The sequence below is a fragment of the Oryctolagus cuniculus genome, chromosome 10 (assembly GCF_964237555.1).
Source record: "Oryctolagus cuniculus chromosome 10, mOryCun1.1, whole genome shotgun sequence".
Classification (NCBI taxonomy): Eukaryota; Metazoa; Chordata; class Mammalia; order Lagomorpha; family Leporidae; genus Oryctolagus; species Oryctolagus cuniculus.
Window position 1 is genome coordinate 23,743,420 of NC_091441.1, and position 21,444 is coordinate 23,764,863.

Consider the following 21,444-nt stretch of genomic DNA (forward strand, 5'->3'; position numbering starts at 1 on the left):
GACTGTAATTGGTGTTGTCTCTAGAATTGCTGACTTGAGGATGCTATAGAAGCAGTGGTGCTGAAAGGCACTGTACTTTCAAGAGGTGACTGTAGTTGCTGTTGTCTCTGGAGCCACTGCACTTGAGGGCACATTAGTAGGGCTGGATGTCGATGTTGTAGTTTCAGGAGAAGTGGCTGCAGTTGGTGTTCTCTCTGGCATTGCAGTACTAGATGGTGCAGTAGAAGCAGTGGTGCTGGAAGTAGATGTGGTAGTTTCAGGTGAAGTGACTGTAGTTCCTGTTGTCTCTGTAGTTGCAGTACTAGATGGTGCAGTAGAAGCAGTGGTGCTGGAAGTAGATGTGGTAGTTTCAGGCGAAGTGACTATGGTTCCTGTTGTCTCTGTAGTTGCTGTTGTCTCAGGAGTTGCAGTACTAGATGGTGCAGTAGAAGCAGTGCTGCTGGAAGCAGATGTTTAGGTTTCAGGTGAAGTGACTGTAGTTGCTGTTGTCTCTGTAGTTGCTATTGTCTCAGGAGTTGTAGTACTAGATGGTGCAGTAGAAGCAGTGCTGCTGGAAGCAGATGTTTAGGTTTCAGGTGAAGTGACTGTAGTTGCTGTTGTCTCTGTAGTTGCTGTTGTCTCAGGAGTTGCAGTACCAGATGGTACAGTAGAAGCAGTGGTGCTGGAAGCAGATGTTGTACTTTCAGGTGAAGTGACTGTAGCTGCTGTTGTCTCTGTAGTTGCTGTTGTCTCAGGAGTTGCAGTAGTAGATGCTGCAGTAGAAGCAGTGGTGCTGGAAGTAGATGTTGTAGTTTCTGGTGAAGTGACTGTAGTTGCTGTTGTCTCTGTAGTTGCTGTTGTCTCAGGAGTTGTACTACTAGATGGTGCAGTGGAAGCAGTGGTGCTTGAAGTAGACGTGGTAGTTTCAGGTGAAGTGACTGTAGTTCCTGATGTCTCTGTAGTTGCTGTTGTCTCAGGAGTTGCAGTACCAGATGGTACAGTAGAAGCAGTGCTGCTGGAAGCAGATGTTGTAGTTTCTGGTGAAGTGACTGTAGCTGCTGTTGTCTCTGTAGTTGCTGTTGTCTCAGGAGTTGCAGTAGTAGATGGTGCAGTAGAAGCAGTGGTGCTGGAAGTAGATGTTGTAGTTTCTGGTGAAGTGACTGTAGTTGCTGTTGTCTTTGTAGTTGCTGCTGTCTCAGGAGTTGCAGTACTAGATGGTGCAGTAGAAGCAGTGGTGCTGGAAGCAAATGTAGTTATAGGTGAAGTGACTGTAGTTGCTGTAGTTTCTGGAGTGGCTGTACTTGAGAGTACAGTAGAAGCAGTGCTGCTGGAAGCAGATTTTGTAGTTTCAGGTGAAGTGACTGTAGTTCCTGTTGTCTCTGTAGTTGCTGTTGTCTCAAGAGTTGTAGTACTATATGGTGCAGTGGAAGCAGTGGTGCTGGAAATAGATGTGGTAGTTTCTGGTGAAGTGACTGTAGTTCCTGTTGTCTCTGTAGTTGCTGTTGTCTCAGGAGTTGCAGTACTAGATGGTGCAGTAGAAGCAGTGGTGCTGGAAGTAGATGATATGGTAGTTTCAGGTGAAGTGACTGTAGTTGCTGTTGTATCTGGAGTTGTAGTACTTGAGAGAACAGTAGAAGCAGTGGTGCTGGAAACAGACGTTGTAGTTTCAGGTGAAGTGACTGTAGTTGCTGTTGTCTCAGGAGTTGCAGTACTAGATGGTGCAGTAGAATCAGTGCTGCTGGTAGTAGACGTTGTAGTTTCAGGTGAAGTGACTGTAGTTCCTGATGTCTCTGTAGTTGCTGTTGTCTCAGGAGTTGCAGTACTAGTTGGTGCAGTGGAAGCAGTGGTGCTGGAAGTAGATGTTGTAGTTTCAGGTGAAGTGACTGTAGTTGCCGTAGTCTCTAAAGTTGCTGTACTTGAGAGAACAGTAGAAGAAGTTCTGATGGAAACAGATGTTGTAGTTTCAGTTGAAGTGACTGTAGTTCCTTTTGTCTCTGTAGTTGCTGTTGTCTCAGGTGTTGCAGTACTAGATGGTGCAGTAGAAGCAGTGGTGCTGGAAGTAGATGTTGTAGTTTCAGGTGAAGTGACTGTAGTTGCTGTAGTCTCTGAAGTCGCTGTACTTGAGAGAACAGTAGAAGCAGTGCTGCTGGAAACAGACGCTGTAGTTTCAGGTGAAGTGACTCTAGTTCCTATTTTCTCTGTAGTTGCTGTTGTCTCAGGAGTTGCAGTACTAGATGGTGCAGTAGAAGCAGTGGTGCTGGAAACAGACGTTGTAGTTTCAGGTGAAGTGACTGTAGTTGCTGTTGTCTCTGTAGTTGATGTTGTGTCTGGAGTTGCAGTACTAGATGGTGCAGTAGAAGCAGTGGTGCTGGAAACAGACGTTGTAGTTTCAGGTGAAGTGACTGTAGTTGCTGTTGTCTCTGTAGTTGCTGTTGTCTCAGGAGTTGCAGTACTAGATGGTGCAGTAGAAGCAGTGGTGCTGGAAACAGACGTTGCAGTTTCAGGTGAAGTGACTGTAGTTCCTGATGTCTCTGTAGTTGCTGTTGTCTCAGGAGTTGCAGTACTATATGGTGCAGTAGAAGCAGCGCTGCTGGAAGCAGATAGTGTAGTTTCAGGTGAAGTGACTGTAGTTGCTGTTGTCTCTGTAGTTGATGTTGTCTCTGGAGTTGCAGTACTAGATGGTGCAGTAGAAGCAGTGGTGCTGGAAGTAGATGTCGTAGTTTCAGGTGAAGTGACTTTAGTTCCTGTTGTCTCAGGAGTTGCAGTACTAGATGGTGCAGTAGAAGCAGTGCTGCTGGAAGCAGATAGTGTAGTTTCAGGTGAAGTGACTGTAGTTGCTGTTGTCTCTGTAGTTGATGTTGTCTCTGGAGTTGCAGTACTAGATGGTGCAGTAGAAGCAGTGGTGCTGGAAGTAGGTGTTGTAGTTTTAGGTGAAGTGACGGTAGTTGCCATAGTCTCTGGAGTTGCAGTATGAGATGGTGCAGTAGAAGCAGTGGTGCTGGAAGTAGATGTCGTAGTTTCAGGTGAAGTGACTTTAGTTCCTGTTGTCTCAGGAGTTGCAGTACTATATGGTGCAGTAGAAGCAGCGCTGCTGGAAGCAGATAGTGTAGTTTCAGGTGAAGTGACTGTAGTTGCTGTTGTCTCTGTAGTTGATGTTGTCTCTGGAGTTGCAGTACTAGATGGCGCAGTAGAAGCAGTGGTGCTGGAAGTAGATGTGGTAGTTTCTGGTGAAGTGACTGTAGTTCCTGATGTCTCTGTAGTTGCTGTTGTCTCAGGAGTTGCAGTACTAGATGGTGCAGTAGAAGCAGTGCTGCTGGAAACAGACGTTGCAGTTTCAGGTGAAGTGACTGTAGTTCCTGATGTCTCTGTAGTTGCTGTTGTCTCAGGAGTTGCAGTACTAGATGGTGCAGTAGAAGCAGTGGTGCTGGAAGCAAATGTAGTTATAGGTGAAGTGACTGTAGTTACCGTAGTCTCTGGAGTGGCTGTACTTGAGAGTACAGTAGAAGCACTGCTGCTGGAAGCAGATGTTTTAGTTTCAGGTGAAGTGACTGTAGTTCCTGTTCTCTCTGTAGTTGTTGTTGTCTCAAGAGTTGCAGTACTAGATGGTACTGTAGAAGCAGTGCTGCTGGAAGTAGATGTTGTAGTTTTAGGTGAAGTGACTGTAGTTCCTGTTGTCTCTGTAGTTGCTGTTGTCTCAGGAGTTGTAGTACTATATGGTGCAGTGGAAGCAGTGGTGCTGGAAATAGATGTGCTAGTTTCTGGTGAAGTGACTGTAGTTGCTGTTGTCTCTGCAGTTGCTGTTGTGTCTGGAGTTGCAGTACTAGATGGTGCAGTAGAAGCAGTGGTGCTGGAAGTAGATGATATGGTAGTTTCAGGTGAAGTGACTGTAGTTGCTGTTGTCTCTGGAGTTGTAGTACTTGAGAGAACAGTAGAAGCAGTGGTGCTGGAAGTAGATGTTTTAGTTTCAGGTGAAGTGACTGTAGTTGCTGTTGTCTCAGGAGTTGCAGTACTAGATGGTGCAGTAGAATCAGTGCTGCTGGAAGTAGATGTTGTAGTTTCAGGTGAAGTGACTGTAGTTGCTGTAGTCTCTGAAGTTGCTGTACTTGAGAGAACAGTAGAAGCAGTGCTGCTGGAAACAGACGTTGTAGTTTCAGGTGAAGTGACTCTAGTTCCTATTTTCTCTGTAGTTGCTGTTGTCTCAGGAGTTGCAGTACTAGATGGTGCAGTAGAAACAGTGGGGCTGGAAGAAAATGTAGTTACAGGTGAAGTGACTGTAGTTGCTGTTGTCTCTGTAGTTGCTGTTGTCTCAGGAGTTGCAGTACTAGATGATGCAGTAGAAGCAGCGCTGCTGGAAGTAGATGTCGTAGTTTCAGGTGAAGTGACTTTAGTTCCTGTTGTCTCAGGAGTTGCAGTACTAGATGGTGCAGTAGAAGCAGTGCTGCTGGAAGCAGATAGTGTAGTTTCAGGTGAAGTGACTGTAGTTGCTGTTGTCTCTGTAGTTGATGTTGTCTCAGGAGTTGCAGTACTTGAGGGCACAGTAGAAGCAGTGCTGCTGGATGTGGATGTTGTAGTTTCAGGTGAAGTGACTGTATTTCCTGTTGTCTCTGTAGTTGCTGTTGTCTCAGGAGTTGCAGTACTAGATGGTGCAGTAGAAGCAGTGGTGCTGGAAGTAGGTGTTGTAGTTTTAGGTGAAGTGACGGTAGTTGCCGTAGTCTCTGAAGTTGCTGTACTTGAGAGAATAGTAGAAGCAGTGGTGCTGGAATCAAATGTAGTTATAGGTGAAGTGACTGTAGTTGCCATAGTCTCTGGAGTTGCAGTATGAGATGGTGCAGTAGAAGCAGTGCTGCTGGAAGTAGATGTGGTAGTTTCTGGTGAAGTGACTGTAGTTCCTGTTGTCTCTGTAGTTGCTGTTGTCTCAGGAGTTGCAGTACTAGATGGTGCAGTAGAAGCAGTGCTGCTGGAAACAGACGTTGCAGTTTCAGGTGAAGTGACTGTAGTTCCTGATGTCTCTGTAGTTGCTGTTGTCTCAGGAGTTGCAGTACTAGATGGTGCAGTAGAAGCAGTGGTGCTGGAAGCAAATGTAGTTATAGGTGAAGTGACTGTAGTTGCTGTAGTCTCTGAAGTTGCTGTACTTGAGAGTACAGTAGAAGCACTGCTGCTGGAAGCAGATGTTTTAGTTTCCGGTGAAGTGACTGTCGTTATGGTAGTCTCTGTAGTTGTTGTTGTCTCAAGAGTTGCAGTACTAGATGGTACTGTAGAAGCAGTGCTGCTGGAAGTAGATGTTGTAGTTTCAGGTGAAGTGACTGTAGTTCCTGTTGTCTCTGTAGTTGCTGTTGTCTCAGGAGTTGCAGTACTATATGGTGCAGTAGAAGCAGTGGTGCTGGAAGTTGATGTTGTAGTTTCAGGTGAAGTGACTGTAGTTGCCGTAGTCTCTGAAGTTGCTGTACTTGAGAGAACAGTAGAAGCAGTGCTGCTGGAAGTAGATGTTGTAGTTTCAGGTGTAGTGACTGTAGTTCCTGTTGTCACAGAAGTTGCTGTTGTGTCTGGAGTTGCAGTACTAGATGGTGCAGTAGAAGCAGTGGTGCTGGAAGCAAATGTAGTTATAGGTGAAGTGACGGTAGTTGCCGTAGTCACTGGAGTTGCAGTACGAGATGGTGCAGTAGAAGCAGCGCTGCTGGAAGTAGATGTGGTAGTTTCTGGTGAAGTGACTGTAGTTCCTGTTGTCTCTGTAGTTGCTGTTGTCTCTGGAGTTGCAGTACTAGATGGTGCAGTAGAAGCAGTGGTGCTGGAAGTAGATGTCGTAGTTTCAGGTGAAGTGACTTTAGTTCCTGTTGTCTCAGGAGTTGCAGTACTAGATGGTGCAGTAGAAGCAGTGCTGCTGGAAGCAGATAGTGTAGTTTCAGGTGAAGTGACTGTAGTTGCTGTTGTCTCTGTAGTTGATGTTGTCTCTGGAGTTGCAGTACTAGATGGTGCAGTAGAAGCAGTGGTGCTGGAAGTAGGTGTTGTAGTTTTAGGTGAAGTGACGGTAGTTGCCATAGTCTCTGGAGTTGCAGTATGAGATGGTGCAGTAGAAGCAGTGGTGCTGGAAGTAGATGTGGTAGTTTCTGGTGAAGTGACTGTAGTTCCTGTTGTCTCTGTAGTTGCTGTTGTCTCAGGAGTTGCAGTACTAGATGGTGCAGTAGAAGCAGTGCTGCTGGAAACAGACGTTGCAGTTTCAGGTGAAGTGACTGTAGTTCCTGATGTCTCTGTAGTTGCTGTTGTCTCAGGAGTTGCAGTACTAGATGGTGCAGTAGAAGCAGTGGTGCTGGAAGCAAATGTAGTTATAGGTGAAGTGACTGTAGTTACCGTAGTCTCTGGAGTGGCTGTACTTGAGAGTACAGTAGAAGCACTGCTGCTGGAAGCAGATGTTTTAGTTTCAGGTGAAGTGACTGTAGTTCCTGTTCTCTCTGTAGTTGTTGTTGTCTCAAGAGTTGCAGTACTAGATGGTACTGTAGAAGCAGTGCTGCTGGAAGTAGATGTTGTAGTTTTAGGTGAAGTGACTGTAGTTCCTGTTGTCTCTGTAGTTGCTGTTGTCTCAGGAGTTGCAGTACTAGATGGTGCAGTAGAAGCAGTGGTGCTGGAAGTAGATGTTGTAGTTTCAGTTGAAGTGACTGTAGTTCCTTTTGTCTCTGTAGTTGCTGTTGTCTCAGGTGTTGCAGTACTAGATGGTGCAGTAGAAGCAGTGGTGCTGGAAGTAGATGTTGTAGTTTCAGGTGAAGTGACTGTAGTTGCTGTAGTCTCTGAAGTTGCTGTACTTGAGAGAACAGTAGAAGCAGTGGTGCTGGAAGTAGATGTTGTAGTTTCAGGTGTAGTGACTGTAGTTCCTGTTGTCGCAGAAGTTGCTGTTGTGTCTGGATTTGCAGTACTAGATGGTGCAGTAGAAGCAGTGGTGCTGGAAGCTAATGTAGTCATAGGTGAAGTGACTGTAGTTGCCGTAGTCACTGGAGTTGCAGTACTAGAGGGTGCAGTAGAAGCAGTGGTGCTGGATGTAGATGTTGTAGTTTCAGGTGAAGTGACTGTAGTTCCTTTTGTCTCTGTAGTTGCTGTTGTCTCAGGAGTTGCAGTACGAGATGGTGCAGTAGAAGCAGTGGTGCTGGAAACAGACGTTGTAGTTTCAGGTGAAGTGACTGTAGTTGCTGTTGTCTCTGTAGTTGCTGTTGTGTCTGGAGTTGCAGTACTAGTTGGTGCAGTGGAAGCAGTGGTGCTGGAAGTAGATGTTGTAGTTTCAGGTGAAGTGACTGTAGTTGCTGTAGTCTCTGAAGTTGCTGTACTTGAGAGAACAGTAGAAGCAGTGCTGCTGGAAACAGACGTTGTAGTTTCAGGTGAAGTGACTCTAGTTTCTATTTTCTCTGTAGTTGCTGTTGTCTCAGGAGTTGCGGTACTAGATAGTGCAGTAGAAGCAGTGGGGCTGGAAGAAAATGTAGTTATAGGTGAAATGACTGTAGTTGCTGTTGTCTCTGTAGTTGCTGTTGTCTCAGGACTTGCAGTTCTAGATGGTGCAGTAGAAGCAGTGGTGCTGGAAACAGACATTGTAGTTTCAGGTGAAGTGACTGTAGTTGCTTTTGTCTCTGTAGTTGCTGTTGTGTCTGGAGTTGCAGTAGTAGATGGTGCAGTAGAAGCAGTGGTGCTGGAAGTAGATGTTGTAGTTTCCGGTGAAGTGACTGTCGTTATGGTAGTCTCTGAAGTTGCTGTACTTGAGAGAACAGTAGAAGCTGTGCTGCTGGAAGTAGATGTTGTAGTTTCAGGTGAAGTGACTGTAATTGCTGTTGTCTCTGCAGTCACTGTTGTCTCTGGAGTTGCTGTACTTGAGAGAACAGTAGAAGCTGTGCTGCTGGAAGTTGAAGTTGTAGTTATAAGTGAAGTGACTGTCCTTATGGTAGTCTCTGAAGTCGACGGCACAGTAGTAGGGCTGGATGTGGATGTTGTAGTTTCAGGTGAAGTGACTGTAGTTGCTGTTGTCTCAGGAGTTGCAGTACTAGATGGTGCAGTAGAAGCAGTGCTGCTGGAAGCAGATGTAGTAGGCCCAGTTGAAGCAGTAGTGCTGGCCTCTGTGGTTGTAGATGTGCTTGTGCTTGTTGTAGTGCCTGAATTGGTTTGGCTGCTTGTTTCTTTGGTGGAAGTGGTGGCCGCTGCTGTGGTAGTTTCAGTTGTAGTATTAGTGATGGTTGTTTTGCTGGTAGGTTCTGTTGAGCCACCTGCCATTGTTATTGTGCTAGTAGGCTGAGTTGAAGTGGATGTTGAGGTAGATGTAGTGGTGGCTACAGGTTTTGAACTTGTAGATGTCCCAGTAGTAGATGAGGATGTCCCTTGGCTTTGAGGAACTTGAATAACAATGGAAGTATTGTTATTTCTCCCATTGTACACCAAGGACATTATGAGTACTCCAAATGCTGTTGTTATCACACCAGCTAAGAGACAAGCTAGGAAGATTTTCCATAAAGACCAACCATTGTGGAAATGTTGTGTTACCTGGAAAGTATGTTAATATTATTACCAAAAGATGAAAAAAAGTTTAAAGAAAAATTAATGCCATTTATTACCCTTCTATATTTTGTTCTGGTAATTTTGAACTCTCACTGCTTAAGGTTGTCTTTAACTATTTTGAGTTGGTTTTTGTACGTTTCCTGATATAAGGCTCAATTTTATTCTCCTGCATGTGTACAGCCAGTTTCCCCAAAGTCATTTGTTGAAGAAACTGTCCTTTCTCCCATTGTGTGTTCCTGACACATTTGTTGAAAATCAATTGACTATAAGTGCAGGGATGGATTTCTGGACCGTATTCTACCCAATTGGTCTATTACCTTTTTTAATGCAAGTACCATCATTATTTGGTTATTATCGGTTTGTAGTTGATTTTGAAAGAAATTACTTCATTTAAATAAATTGTATAAACAGGAACAGTGAGCACAGCAATTAAGTCAGTGCTTGAGATGCCTACATCCCATATCAGGATGCCTAGCTTGAGCCCCAGCTATTTCACTTCCAATCTACTTTCTTGCTAATGTGTGCTCAGAGAAAGCAGATGATAGCTCAAGTGCTTGAGTCCCTGGGCTCCTGGCTTCTACCTGGCACTGCCCTGGCTTTAGGAGGCATTTGAGGATTGAACCAATGGATGAAAGCTTTCTCTCCATTTTTTTTTCTCTCTCTCCTCCTGCCCTTTGCCTTTCAAATTAAATTAAACTAGAAAGTATAAGAACAAAGACTATCATAATTACCCTTCAATAATAACTGTTGAGCTCAAATTTTAGTTTTTCTTAGGAAAAACATTTTCCTTGTGTTTTCCCTACAATTAGAGCAAAAAGAAAATTCCACTGACCTCTCATTTTTCTGATTCATGTGTCTATATCTCTACATATCTTCATGTGTATATATATCTTCATGTGTCTATATCACTCCAGAATTGAATGTGTGCATCCCACATGGCATCTTAACTCCTTATGCCAAGGCCCACCCCCAGGGTTTACATTTTGACTCTTTCTTTTACTAGATGTATGATGATATTTGGTAATTTGCATTAGTTTGCAAAGTCTCAATTTCCTCACACGAGTATCACCTTTATTTATTTATTTGAAAGGCAGAGTTACAGAGAGACAGAAGCACAAAGAGAGAGAGGTCTTACATCCACTGATTCACTCCCCAGAAGGCTACAACAGCACGAGCTGCACCCGTCTGAACCAGGAGCCAGGAGCTTCCTCCAGGTCTCCCATGTGGATGCAGGTGCCCAAGGATTGACATCTTGTACTGCTTTCCCAGGCCATAGCAGAGATCTGGATCAGAGGTGGAGGAGCTGGGACACAAACTGGTGCCCACATGGGATGCTGGCGCTATAGGCAGTGGCTTTACCTGCTACACCACAGCTCCGGCCCCATGTTTTCTTAGAAACATACCTCCATCTATCAACTCCATCTATCAACCTCCATCTATCAACATACCTCCAACTTTCAAAAGAAGTATCTGCACATATTTAGTGATGGTTGCAGATAGCAATTTGAGTTACTCAAAGGGTTGTCTAATTAAATTTTTCTCCCTCTTAGGCCAGTTAATTATCAGTAATTCTACCCTCAACCTACTACTTTAGAGCTTTGCATTTTAATTACATTAATTAATGGCTTCTCAAATTTTCTAGCTAACCTTTCTCTCAATGTATCATTTGGCACCATGAAATATGGGGTCTGAAAAATTTGCTGAAATCCAGCTTATGCCCCCACCAATGATTTTCATTAGGTAAGATGCTTGCCTCTTGGATACTATTCTTTTATCCATTAAAGACTATGATAAGATTTGAATAAGGATTAGTGTGAGTAAAATTACTTTGTAAATTCTAAAGTATTATGCTAAGATTTGTATTATTTGTTAGTGTTATATGAGAAGAAGTATTGCATAGTATGTAACACATAAGTCTTAGGATCTGAGAGTCTTGAATTTCAATCCTCTATCAATGAGTATTATTCTGAGCAAATTCCTCAGTTTGTCTAATTCTTAATTTGTCTTATGTCAGTGGTGGAGCTAGTAATATCTACCTGAAAGTACTATTGAGAAACCTGGTTAATAAGAATAACATAATTAAATGTTTACATAAGACAGTAAAACATAACAGTTAAGACCATGAATTTTAGAGCCTAACGACTTTAAGATTTATATTTTATTTTTATAAATACAGAGGGTATGGTTGTTTATATTTTTATTTATTAATTAATTTATTTTTGTTTGAAACATCCATCTGCTGGCTCACTCCCCAAATATCTGCAACATCCAGAATTATTTAAGCCAGAGCCAGCTCCCGGAACTCCATTTGAACCTCATCATGTGGGTGTCAGGGACCCAAGTACTTATTCCACCTCCTGATGTTTCACAGGGTGTGCCTCAGCAAGAAGCTAGAATCGGAGCAGTCAGGACTGGAACTCAGACACTCCAGAACTGAATGTGCACATCCCACATGGCATCTTAACTCCTTATGCCAAGGCCCACCCCCAGGGTTTACATTTTGACTCTTCCTTTTACTAGATGTATGATGATATTTGGTAATTTGCATTAGTTTGCAAAGCCTCAATTTCCTCACACAAATATCACCTATTTCATAAAGTTTTTGTAAATAATAGTACAAAAGAAAACAATGTATAGGGTAAGCATTTGGCCTAGCAGTTAAGAAGCCCGGTAGAGTGTCTAGGTCCTGCACTGCAGTGCTTGGGTTCTATCCCCAATCATGCTCTAGCTCTTGATCCGAGCTTCTTGCTAATGTGGACCCTGGGAAGGATCAGGGAAGGTTCAAGTAACTGAGTTCCTGCCACCAACTGTGGGAGACCTGGATTGCTGTTCCTTTTTTCCCATCTTTGACCTTAGCTCAGCTCCAGCTGATGCAAGAATTTGGGAAGTGAACCATCAGATAGGATGTGTGTGTGTGTGTGTCTGGCTGGCTAGCTGTCTTTCAAATATATAATTTTCAAAATATTTTAAAAGAAGAGCTATTAATTTCAGGTCTCTGATCAGTCTGATTCTTTGAAGTCATCAGAAACATATTTTCTAAATAATCCCTATCAGTGAAAAGCATTCTTCCACATTACCTCTTTACATAATAGAGTTTTATTCACTTAGCTTTTCAGAATTTCTTCACACTGACTCTATAGCAGGCTTCCTTGGAGGAAGGTTATATTCCAGACCAGAAGCACTGAAGTGAACTGCAGAGCACTATCAAGTCTAGAGGAAGACTGGGAGATCAGGCTGTAAGGTGAGGAGAATGCAGTAAAACAAGAAGCAGGGTCAGCAATACAAGATATCTGTTTCTGGTATCAAATCAAGGTAGAAGACACAGAGAATGGGCAGTTTCCAAGTCAAGGTTGGAAGTTCGTGAGTTGTGAGCCAGGAGATTAAAGGAAGGGCCACCGTGAGGGTCCAAGGCAGTCAGAGAAGCAGAGTGTGACAGATCATGCCCACAGATTAGGGCCAGCAGCTTAACACCTGATCGGGGTTTACCTAAACACCATTCACTGTCTATATACTGGCAGGGTTCTCACCTGTTCACTACTCCAAAAAGAACACCAGATTTCTTTGCTTCCTGTAACTCTCATGTATTTTCTCTAAACTCCATACAAATATTTAAATAAAGATAATTAACTCCTCAAAAAAAGAGCTCCTACAATCTTCTACCTCTCGTGTTTTTCCCTTCGTGAACTTCAGACGATATCATAGATCTTTAAAATGAAATTGTTAATGTTGATTATTTTTCCACTGAAATACACTGGATCAAGAGTATTTTCATGTGGATTACATCTTAAACCAGGGAAACAGCATTACCCCCAAACATTACCTGACCATGTAGGAATTCTCTGTTTGGAAATTCGGAGTGTCCAAGGGACCCTGTGTTGGTGCAGACATCAGTTAAATTGGTACCAGTATCACCAGTTGCAGCCGTTGATGTAGAAAACTGATATGCTGAGTTGTGAGTTCTGTAGATGGTTGGATTCAGGAATGGCTGAAGACCAAAAGAAAAAAAGATAAGAAAAATAGGAAGGTACTGAATATTACTTCTAAAGTAATATAATCCTCACAAACCTAAATCAGACTGTGACACATCATGGGTCTGTTTTGATGAAACGTGAAGATCATTTGATTATATGACTAAAGGAGACTGAAGGAGTAAATCTTCTCAAAAGAAAAAAAAGGAAATCCATTTGGTCATCATAAATTGCTCTTAATTATTTTATTTAAGTATTTACATTAAAGTCATATTTAATACATTTGTTAAGTATAATTATGTTGCAAACTGCTGAAGTATGGTTATCTTCTTGGAATTATATCTATGAAATATATGAAATATGTTCTCTTTATAGTTCATTACTTTGCCCTGGCCCAGGATCAGCTCTCCTAGGCATTTGGGGAGTGAACCAGAGGATGGAAGATCTGTCTCTCCCTCTATGTCAGTCTGCCTTTCAAATAAATAATTAAATCTTTGTTTGATGATTTCTCTCATATGTTAATGTAATGAGCTACATTGCTACCTTTTGAACCACCCTGACAATAATCATCATACATGAAAATACTTCAGATAATGTGAAAATGTGAAATTAAAAGTATGACTTTATTTTGGTATATTTTTCATAATATTGTGGGAAATGTTTATTATGAAAAAAGAATGCACAGGTTTCAAATTTTTTTAATCCAAAATAAATATATACTTCTAATCCCATTTTACAGGAACTCTGAAGTCTCTGCATATTTTTGTTGGTTTTTAATTGTATTTAAGTTATTCAAGTTTCATGTATTTCATATATACAGATTTAGAAGCATGGTATTACTTCCCACCTTACCCTCCCTCTCATCCATGCTCCAACCCTAGTAAGTAAATCTATTAAAAAATACAATCTGTAAACAAAATAGCAGATAGTGAAAGGATAAACAGTAACTTAGATGAAAGAACAATGTTTAATGATATATAGCACCGAATGTTGATTATAATAAATAATAATACATTGGACATTTCAAAATTGCTGAAAAGATTTTAAGTATTTTCACTAACAAAATTGTAAGCCTGTGAAATGATAGATTTGCTAACTAGCATGGTTTAATCATCCCACAATAAAATATTTATCAAAACATCATATTGTACTCAATAAATATCCACAACTGTTTTTCAAGATATTGAAATGAATAATAGAATTAATGAAACCATCAGATACAAGATTAATCTGTAAAAATTAATTGGATTTTCATATAGTAATAAAGGAATATTTTGAAATTAAATATTAAAATAAAATAATAAAAATTAAATAAATATTTGAAATTAAGTTTAATATAATTTAAAACATCACCAAAACTATCAGGAATAAGTATAAAGAGGAATATATTTTATCTCTATATTGAAACCTCTAGTCATTGTTAATGAAAGTTAAAGAAGACAAACATGAATGGAGAAATAAAAACACATTATAGATAGAAGTTAGATAGTATAAGAGTTCCAATTCTCACAAATTGATATGCAAACTCAAAACTCTCCCAAAGTTCCAAAAATATTTCTGTAGATAAAAAGAATTGATTCCAGATACTTATAAAGACCAAATACTTACAAATACTTGCAAAAGGACCTTGAGTAACAAAGAATATCTTGAAGGAAAAAATACTGGAGAAGAACTATCAAATTTCAATACTAATGATAAAGCTGGAGTAATTAACGCAGGGATAAATTTCAAATGTCATAGACCTAAATGTGTGAGTAAAACAATCAAACTTCCAGATAAAAATGTGGAATATCATCATTCCTTCTGGTAGGAAAATATTTGTTAAATATAACACTGAAAGCCTAATAATAAAAGAAAAAAATAATAAATAAAATTCATTAAAATTAAGAACACACTTGGGGACAGCTCTGTGGCCCAGAGGGTTAAGCCACCATCTGCAGTGCCAGCATCCAATATGGGCACTGATTCAAGTCCTGGTTGCTCTGCTTCCAATCCAGCTCCCTGTTGATGGCCTGGGAAAGCAGCGGAAAATTGCTCAAGTGCTTGGGCCCCTGCACCCATATGGGAGACCTCTAAGAAGTTCCTGGACCCTGGACCCTGGCTCCTGGCTCCTGGCTTCAGCCTGACTCAGCTCCAGCGATTGTGGCCATTTGGAGAATGAACCAGCAGATAGAAGATTCTCTCTCTCTCTCTCTCTCTCTCTCTCTCTCTCTCTGAATCTTTCAAATAAATAAATAAATCTTTTTAAAAATATAGAACATACTTTATCATCAAAACAACATTCTTTAAGAAAATGAAAAAGTTATCCATTCAGTGGAAGAAATAGTCACTATAAATATGGACTCATACCCATTAAATGAAGAGCTACTAAAAATTATTAAGCAAAATCCAAACAACCCTATTTTAAAAGGCCTTAAAACTTAAGACCTATACCAAAAATGATTTTAAAATTTTCAATGATCATTTGAAAACCTATCTCAACATCATTACTCACCAGAAGAACACAAATTAAAACCACAATGAGACACCAAAACACACACAAAAATGAATTAAAAAGACATAGCACTAAGACTGGCAGTGATGTGGAATAGAAAGATTTCTCCTGCTTTGATTATGGATATAAGAACGAGCAGCACAAGCCACACACAAAAGAACACATACTGTATAATCCTATGTATGTGAAGTTCAAGAAAATGTAGAATGAAATCATGGAGATACACATAAGAGTGGTTACTTCTGGTACTGACCCGGGGCAGGCACAAGGAGATCTTCTTGTGTGCTATAAATGTGTTCGTTCTTGAAATGGGTAGTGGTTATACAAGTATCCACATGATAGATATACGTATGTATGGGAATTTGTGCAAAAATTCATCAACTGTACACTTAATATGGGTTTATAAATGTCTTACATAAAATGTGTTACATATTAATTACACTCAATCCTAAGTGGATATTGGAAAGACTATTGACATTGACAGCTGAATTAAACTCTAAGTTCTCAATGCAATTCTTTACCACAAAAGAATTAATAAGTGATAATATAGAGGTCAGTCTAAAGGATTTGCTAAGTAATTTGCTTCCGAGGCCAGAACTTCACTCACAAAGTGACTTCTAATTTTTAACAATATGTAGAAATCTGAGTTATGAGAACTCTAGACATTACACTACAAATATAGAAAATTAACACACAAATCCAGGTATCATATTTTCAAAACAATTTTAATGCAATCAAAATCAGATTTCTTGGTTTATGCTTGAATTATGATACCTATAAAGCAGTATTTGAGTAGATTTGTAAATTATCACCCCCAAAATTGCTAATTCCTTCAATTAATTAATATTGAAAATACAAACCTCAGCTATGCATATATCAATATATAAAAATATGAATTTTCTTAATTAGCAGTCATAAAATAGATAAAATTGTTTCCATGTAAAATTGATTAAAATTCCTTTTTAGAATAAAGTATATTGTAAAGAAGTATTAAAGTTGCATAAATATCCATAAATATTGAAAATTAGACTCAAAACTATCAGAAATACCAAACTGGTGCCCCCAGTACTCACTGGCTGATTTTCAGGGTGTTCAATATTCACTACGTATTTCCCTTGTTTACTGTGCATTCTTGAGCTGTCAGTGTCACCAGCTTAACTCCAGAAACATTTTTCAGCCTGTTCATTGCCCTTTATACCTGCAAACTTGAGAAATAATTAAGTTGATTAATATTAAATCTAGTATGAGACATCAGTCCCAGTGTGGATTAGGTTAAATAATAAATAATTATTCTTTATATGGGATCCACCTTACAGGAAGAAGTGGATGTTAAGCAATTGCGTAGATAGAAGAAAACCAATGCCATCTCTGTGACTATGCTCTCAATGGTATCTACCTGGTGGCCTACCTCGTAGTTTAAAAAAAAAAAAAAAAAAAAACTCTGCAATGATATGCAATTCTCCCTTGTGTATCCTACACGTCATCTCCCTGGCCTTTCCTTCTATCATCAAAAACAGGCCAGGACAGCATTCTGAACTAAGTGAATGTTGTTGCTTCTTTTCCAACCAGACATCCAGACATGACCATCTTTTCCTGGATGGGCAGAAACTTCTAGAATTCATGACTTCTTGGATTCTTTCTCATGGTCTGAAACTTTTCCTGTCTATCCTCTCTGCTTCTGGAAAAAAAAATCTTACTTGGTTGAGGCTTTCTCAAACCCCAAGCCAATTAGATAGTTAATATGATAATCAAGTCTCTGTGAATGCATTTGCCAAGGCCCCTTTCACCGGTTGTCCCGTGGGCTAGCGTGCGTGGCTGCCCAGATGAGTACTCCTGATCGTGCTTGCTGTCTAGTACCAGTGCACTAATGCAGGTAGAGCTCTTCCAACTTCTGCAAATTATTTTCTAAAGCAAAAGACTTTTCTCTTACCCTTAGAAATTTGGCAAGTTCTCAAAGATAACTGGCAAGAATTATGAGAGGACTTTTAACCTGCGAAATGAAGTTATTAGTTGGCTCCCAACACTTTCATCTGGAAATCCCAAATAAAATTGCTGCAGAAAAGTATATGTGAAGAATGGTGCTTAAATAACCTAAAAGTGTAAAAATGTATCTTTAGTAGTAATTAGCCCAAAAATAATTTCCTGCAAATGAGCCAGCAAGAAGCAAATATGTATGGTTTTCTGTGAAAAATGTCTCATTTATCATTATCTGACCAGATTTCTATCAGACTTTAAAGAGAAGGATAAGAGATCTTGCAATTCAACCATCTAATTTTAAAAACAAGAAAATTTGTGCCCAGAGAGAGCGGAAGCAACAAAGATTAGTTGTATGGTGGAATTTGGCTCTTGCTCATTCAAATGTCTTCTCCCCCAACTACCTTATATACTGGTGAGATCAAGCAAAAATTGAGACAAAAGTTTCAAAGATATGGCTGTAGAAGGGATCCCACATGGGATTCCTAATATATTCTGGTGTCACCTGAGACTGAATCACTCTCAGGAGTAGGATCTGAGAGCCTGATTTTGGTGTCCCACTGCCAAGTAATTGTTACTCAAAGCTTGAGATATGTTTTACTAATCAATGATTCCAAGGACGGTTGTAGAATACCTTAATATCTTTCAGAAGAAAATTGTGTATGTAAAGATACCTAAATTTTCTTGAGTTAAAACATGGTTAACTGGTGTAGCCACTGTGGAAGACAGTATGGAGATACTTCATAAATATGAATATAGACCTACCATATGATCCAGCCATCCCACTCCTGAGAATTTACCCAAACCAAAAGAAATCAGCATCTGAAAGAGTTTTCTGTACCCCCATGTTCATTGCAGCACAATTCACAATAGGTATTATATGGAATCAACCCAGATGTGGATCAACTGTTGACTGGATAAAGAAATTATGGCATATATACAGTATGGAGTACTACTCAGCTGTAGAAAAAAATGAAATCTCATCTTTTGCAAAAATATGGACATAAATGGAAACCAATATACTTAGTGAAATAAGCCAGTCCCCAAAAAACAGATATAATATGTTTTTCCTGGTTTGAGGTAACTAACAGAGTATCTAAAATGTAACATATTGGACTAAAATGGACATTTTGAGATTTGATGATTGTTTACAGTTCTTGTCTCTTCCACTAAGGAACAATGTTATTTTTTTTCTTCATTGTATTTGTTGAACTCTTTTACTTAGTGTAGGGTTAACGTTAGGATCATTAAGTAAACTAAAAATAGATCTTTGTAAAAGTTAGAAGTCAGAATGGGGGAGGGAGGTAGAAGAAGGGTTGTAGCAAAGGCGTGAAGGAGTTTGGGGGGGAGTTCCTAAATCTGTATATATGAAATATATGAAACTTATATAACTTAAATAAAATTTTAAAAAATTTAAAAAACATGGTTAAGTTTTTAATTGCTTATTAATTTAAAAAGCACCTATGGAGCATTCATCAGACCCAAATATCATACAAGGTGCTGAGAGTGTAAAGGATGATGAATCAGAGTCAAGATTCCTGCCCTCCTGGAGCATGGTAAATGCATAGTATGTATTAAATGGTTTTATACCCCATCTAAGCATCTCTTTCTATTTTATTTTTTCATTTTTTGAAGGCTTATTTACTTATTTGAAAGTCAAAGTTACAGAGAAAGGGTCATCCCCAGGTGACCGCAACTGCCAGGGTTGGGTCAGGCAGAAGCCAGGAGCTTTATCCAGCTCTCTCAAATGGGTGGCAGGAGCCCAAACACATAGGCCATCTTCCACTGCTTTTCTCAGGACATTAGAGGAAGCTCGATTGGAAGTAGAGCAGCTAGGATACAAATAAGTGTCCGTATGTGATTCCGGCTGCAGGCAGCAGCTTTATCTGCTACACCACAATGCTAGCCCCCAGGTTCTCTTAATAAAGATATTTTTTATTTATTTGAAATGCAGAAAGACAGAGAGAGAAAGACCTCTTCCATCCACTGGTTCCCTCCCTAAAGGACCTCAACAGCCAGGGCTGAGACAGACTAAAGCCAGGAGCTAAAAACTCCAACCAGGTTTCCCCACGGGTGACAGGAGCCCAAAGACTTGGGCCATCATCTGCTGCATTGCCCAATGCATTAGGAGGAAGCTGGATCAGAAGGTGAGCAGCCAGGCCCCAACCTGGCACTCCACTTTTTGGGATGCCAGCATCATAGACAACAGCTGTGCCACAACACCAGCCCCTAAAATCCTCTTTTAAATGTACTCTTTAGATAAAAATGTCCATTGTAATCCAGTGAAAGTGAAATAAAATAGCCCTGGGTCTACAGAACATAAAATGCATATGAAAAAGCTATAGAAGAGACTTCTTCCAAGGAATTGTCAGAGATAATGTCTTCCCCTTCATGTTATTATTTTAAGATTTATTGAATTATTTGAAATTCAGAGTTACACAGAGGAGAGGCAGAGAGAGAGAGAGGTCTTCCATCTGATGGTTCATTCCCCAAATGGCTACAACGGCCGAAGCTGTGCTGATCCAAAGCCAGGAGCCAGGAGCTTCTTCCAGGTCTCCCACATGGGTTCAGTGGCCCAAGGACTTGGACCATCTTCTACTGCTTTCCCAGGTTATAGCAGAGAGCTGGATCGGAAGTAGAGCAGCCAGGTCTTGAACCAGCACCCATGTGGGACGCTGGTGCTTCAGGCCAAGGCATTAACCCACTGCGCCACAGCGCCCCCTCCCCCTCATGTTAAACTAAGCCAATGAAAAGGCCTCTGGGACTGTATACCTAGCGTGATCATATCATTTACCACCCATACAAAAGAGAGCAAAAGGAGGTAGCACGAATAATTTTACAATGACAACAGTATTCCATGCAAACCAGGACATGTGGCCACTCAGCTGGAACCCACATGAATTTGAAGATTCACTAGTACAAACCATGACCAATAGATGAGACCATGAATTGTAAATAAACTTAGTATTTCTACTGAATACATGTTTCTGTTGAATATATATTTCTCTTGAAATTTTCAAAAATCTAATATAGCATGGTACTGAAACACACATTTCAGTTTTGCACTGCAGTTCCATAACTATGAAGTAAGTGAAATGCCACCAATATGTGCCATTCTTTAAATAATACATGGAATGTGTGTGTGTACAGTTCTGTCATTGGCAAAACAATATCAAAATCCCACCTTCACTGTCATTGACTGATTAACTGCTGTAATAGTTAAAGCAAGACTGAAAAGTAAATTACCATGTACTTAAATTTCTCATATAAAATTCAAGCGTTATTTTTCTAAGGAATGTTTATGTGCACTTATTACATTCCAGGCCAGCAGCTAGAGCAAAGCACACCTGCATTATTACAATGTGCAAAGGAAACAGAGATAGCTTTCACTGGAATGCTGAATATCTCCTAGGAAAGTTTTTTATAACTACAGAGTTTGAAGCCAAAAGAATTTGGAAGTCTATAATGGTTGAAAATGTTTGAAAATCCCTTAACAATACATCATTTTTTAGCAAAAAGAACACAGAGTCTGTTAATATAAGTCATCTATCATTATAAAGTGAATCACACTATAGCTTTAAAGATGACAAAAAATTAATTTATTGATCATATTACCCACATCAAACATTTCCATGGCTGAAATTTCACCATGACCTCAGAGTAATCAAAACATCTTTGTATCTCTGCTTTGGTCTTTTAAAGTGATGAGAACCAAAATGACAGCTCCAACTCTCTCATCTTCAGCAGCCTTTTAGGCCAGAGCATTATTATATTTCATCATGTTGTGTTGAATGATTAAGTGGTAACCAAATAGATACCAGATCTCAAAGGCTTCTGTACAGTAAGAAACAAAACATGACTTCAGTAAACTAGGGTATTATTTTTTCTTGACATAAAAAGAAGGCTACAGGAGGACAGTTCATGTGCAGGTGAGAGGAAGGAAAACAAAACCTGCATCCTGTGCTGAAGAATGTCACTAGGGCACACTGCGTGGGTGCTCTCCACACTGGCCTCTGACTAATTTGCATCTTGGCATTAATATCATTGATATTTCTCTGAATGATACCTACCACATTTGATGCATACCACACTGATCATATCTAATCCTACTAATTCCTTCTTCATTAAGTATCATTACCCTGTTTTCCTGATGAAATACCAAAGTATTTAGTGATAACTTATGAGTCCCAAGATAAGTTTGTGGCTACCAATTCATTCACCCAAGAACTGGTTATTAAATTTCTACTACATTCACTGTGTTTCATTACATATATGGGGTCAAGCACATTAGTGACCAGTAGAATGAGCATGTAGCATGCGCAAAAAATAGACCTTTGTTGTCATAAGTCATTGTAATCTTCATGATGCTTATTTTTTTAAAGATTTATTTTATTTATTTGAAAGACAGAGTTACAGAGAAAGGTAGAGACAGAAGAGAGGTCTTCCATCTGCTGGTTCACTCCCCAAATGGCTGCAACGGCTAGAGCTGCGCCCGTCCAAAGCCAG

General features: G+C 40.0%; 1 protein-coding gene across 1 annotated transcript in view; it reads right to left on the bottom strand.

The window, feature by feature from the left end:
* Window positions 1-564: 564 nt before the first annotated feature.
* The window catches only part of LOC103349386 (mucin-2-like), a 78,113-nt gene continuing 57,233 nt past the window's right edge, over window positions 565-21,444 (bottom strand). Inside the window, exons 2-4 of the mRNA XM_070049816.1 lie at window positions 12,323-12,487; window positions 979-8,487; window positions 565-933 (exon numbers count right to left, since the gene is read on the bottom strand). Of these exons, the coding sequence (XP_069905917.1) occupies window positions 565-933; window positions 979-8,487; window positions 12,323-12,487 (8,043 nt within the window). The remainder of the gene's footprint in view (window positions 934-978; window positions 8,488-12,322; window positions 12,488-21,444) is intronic.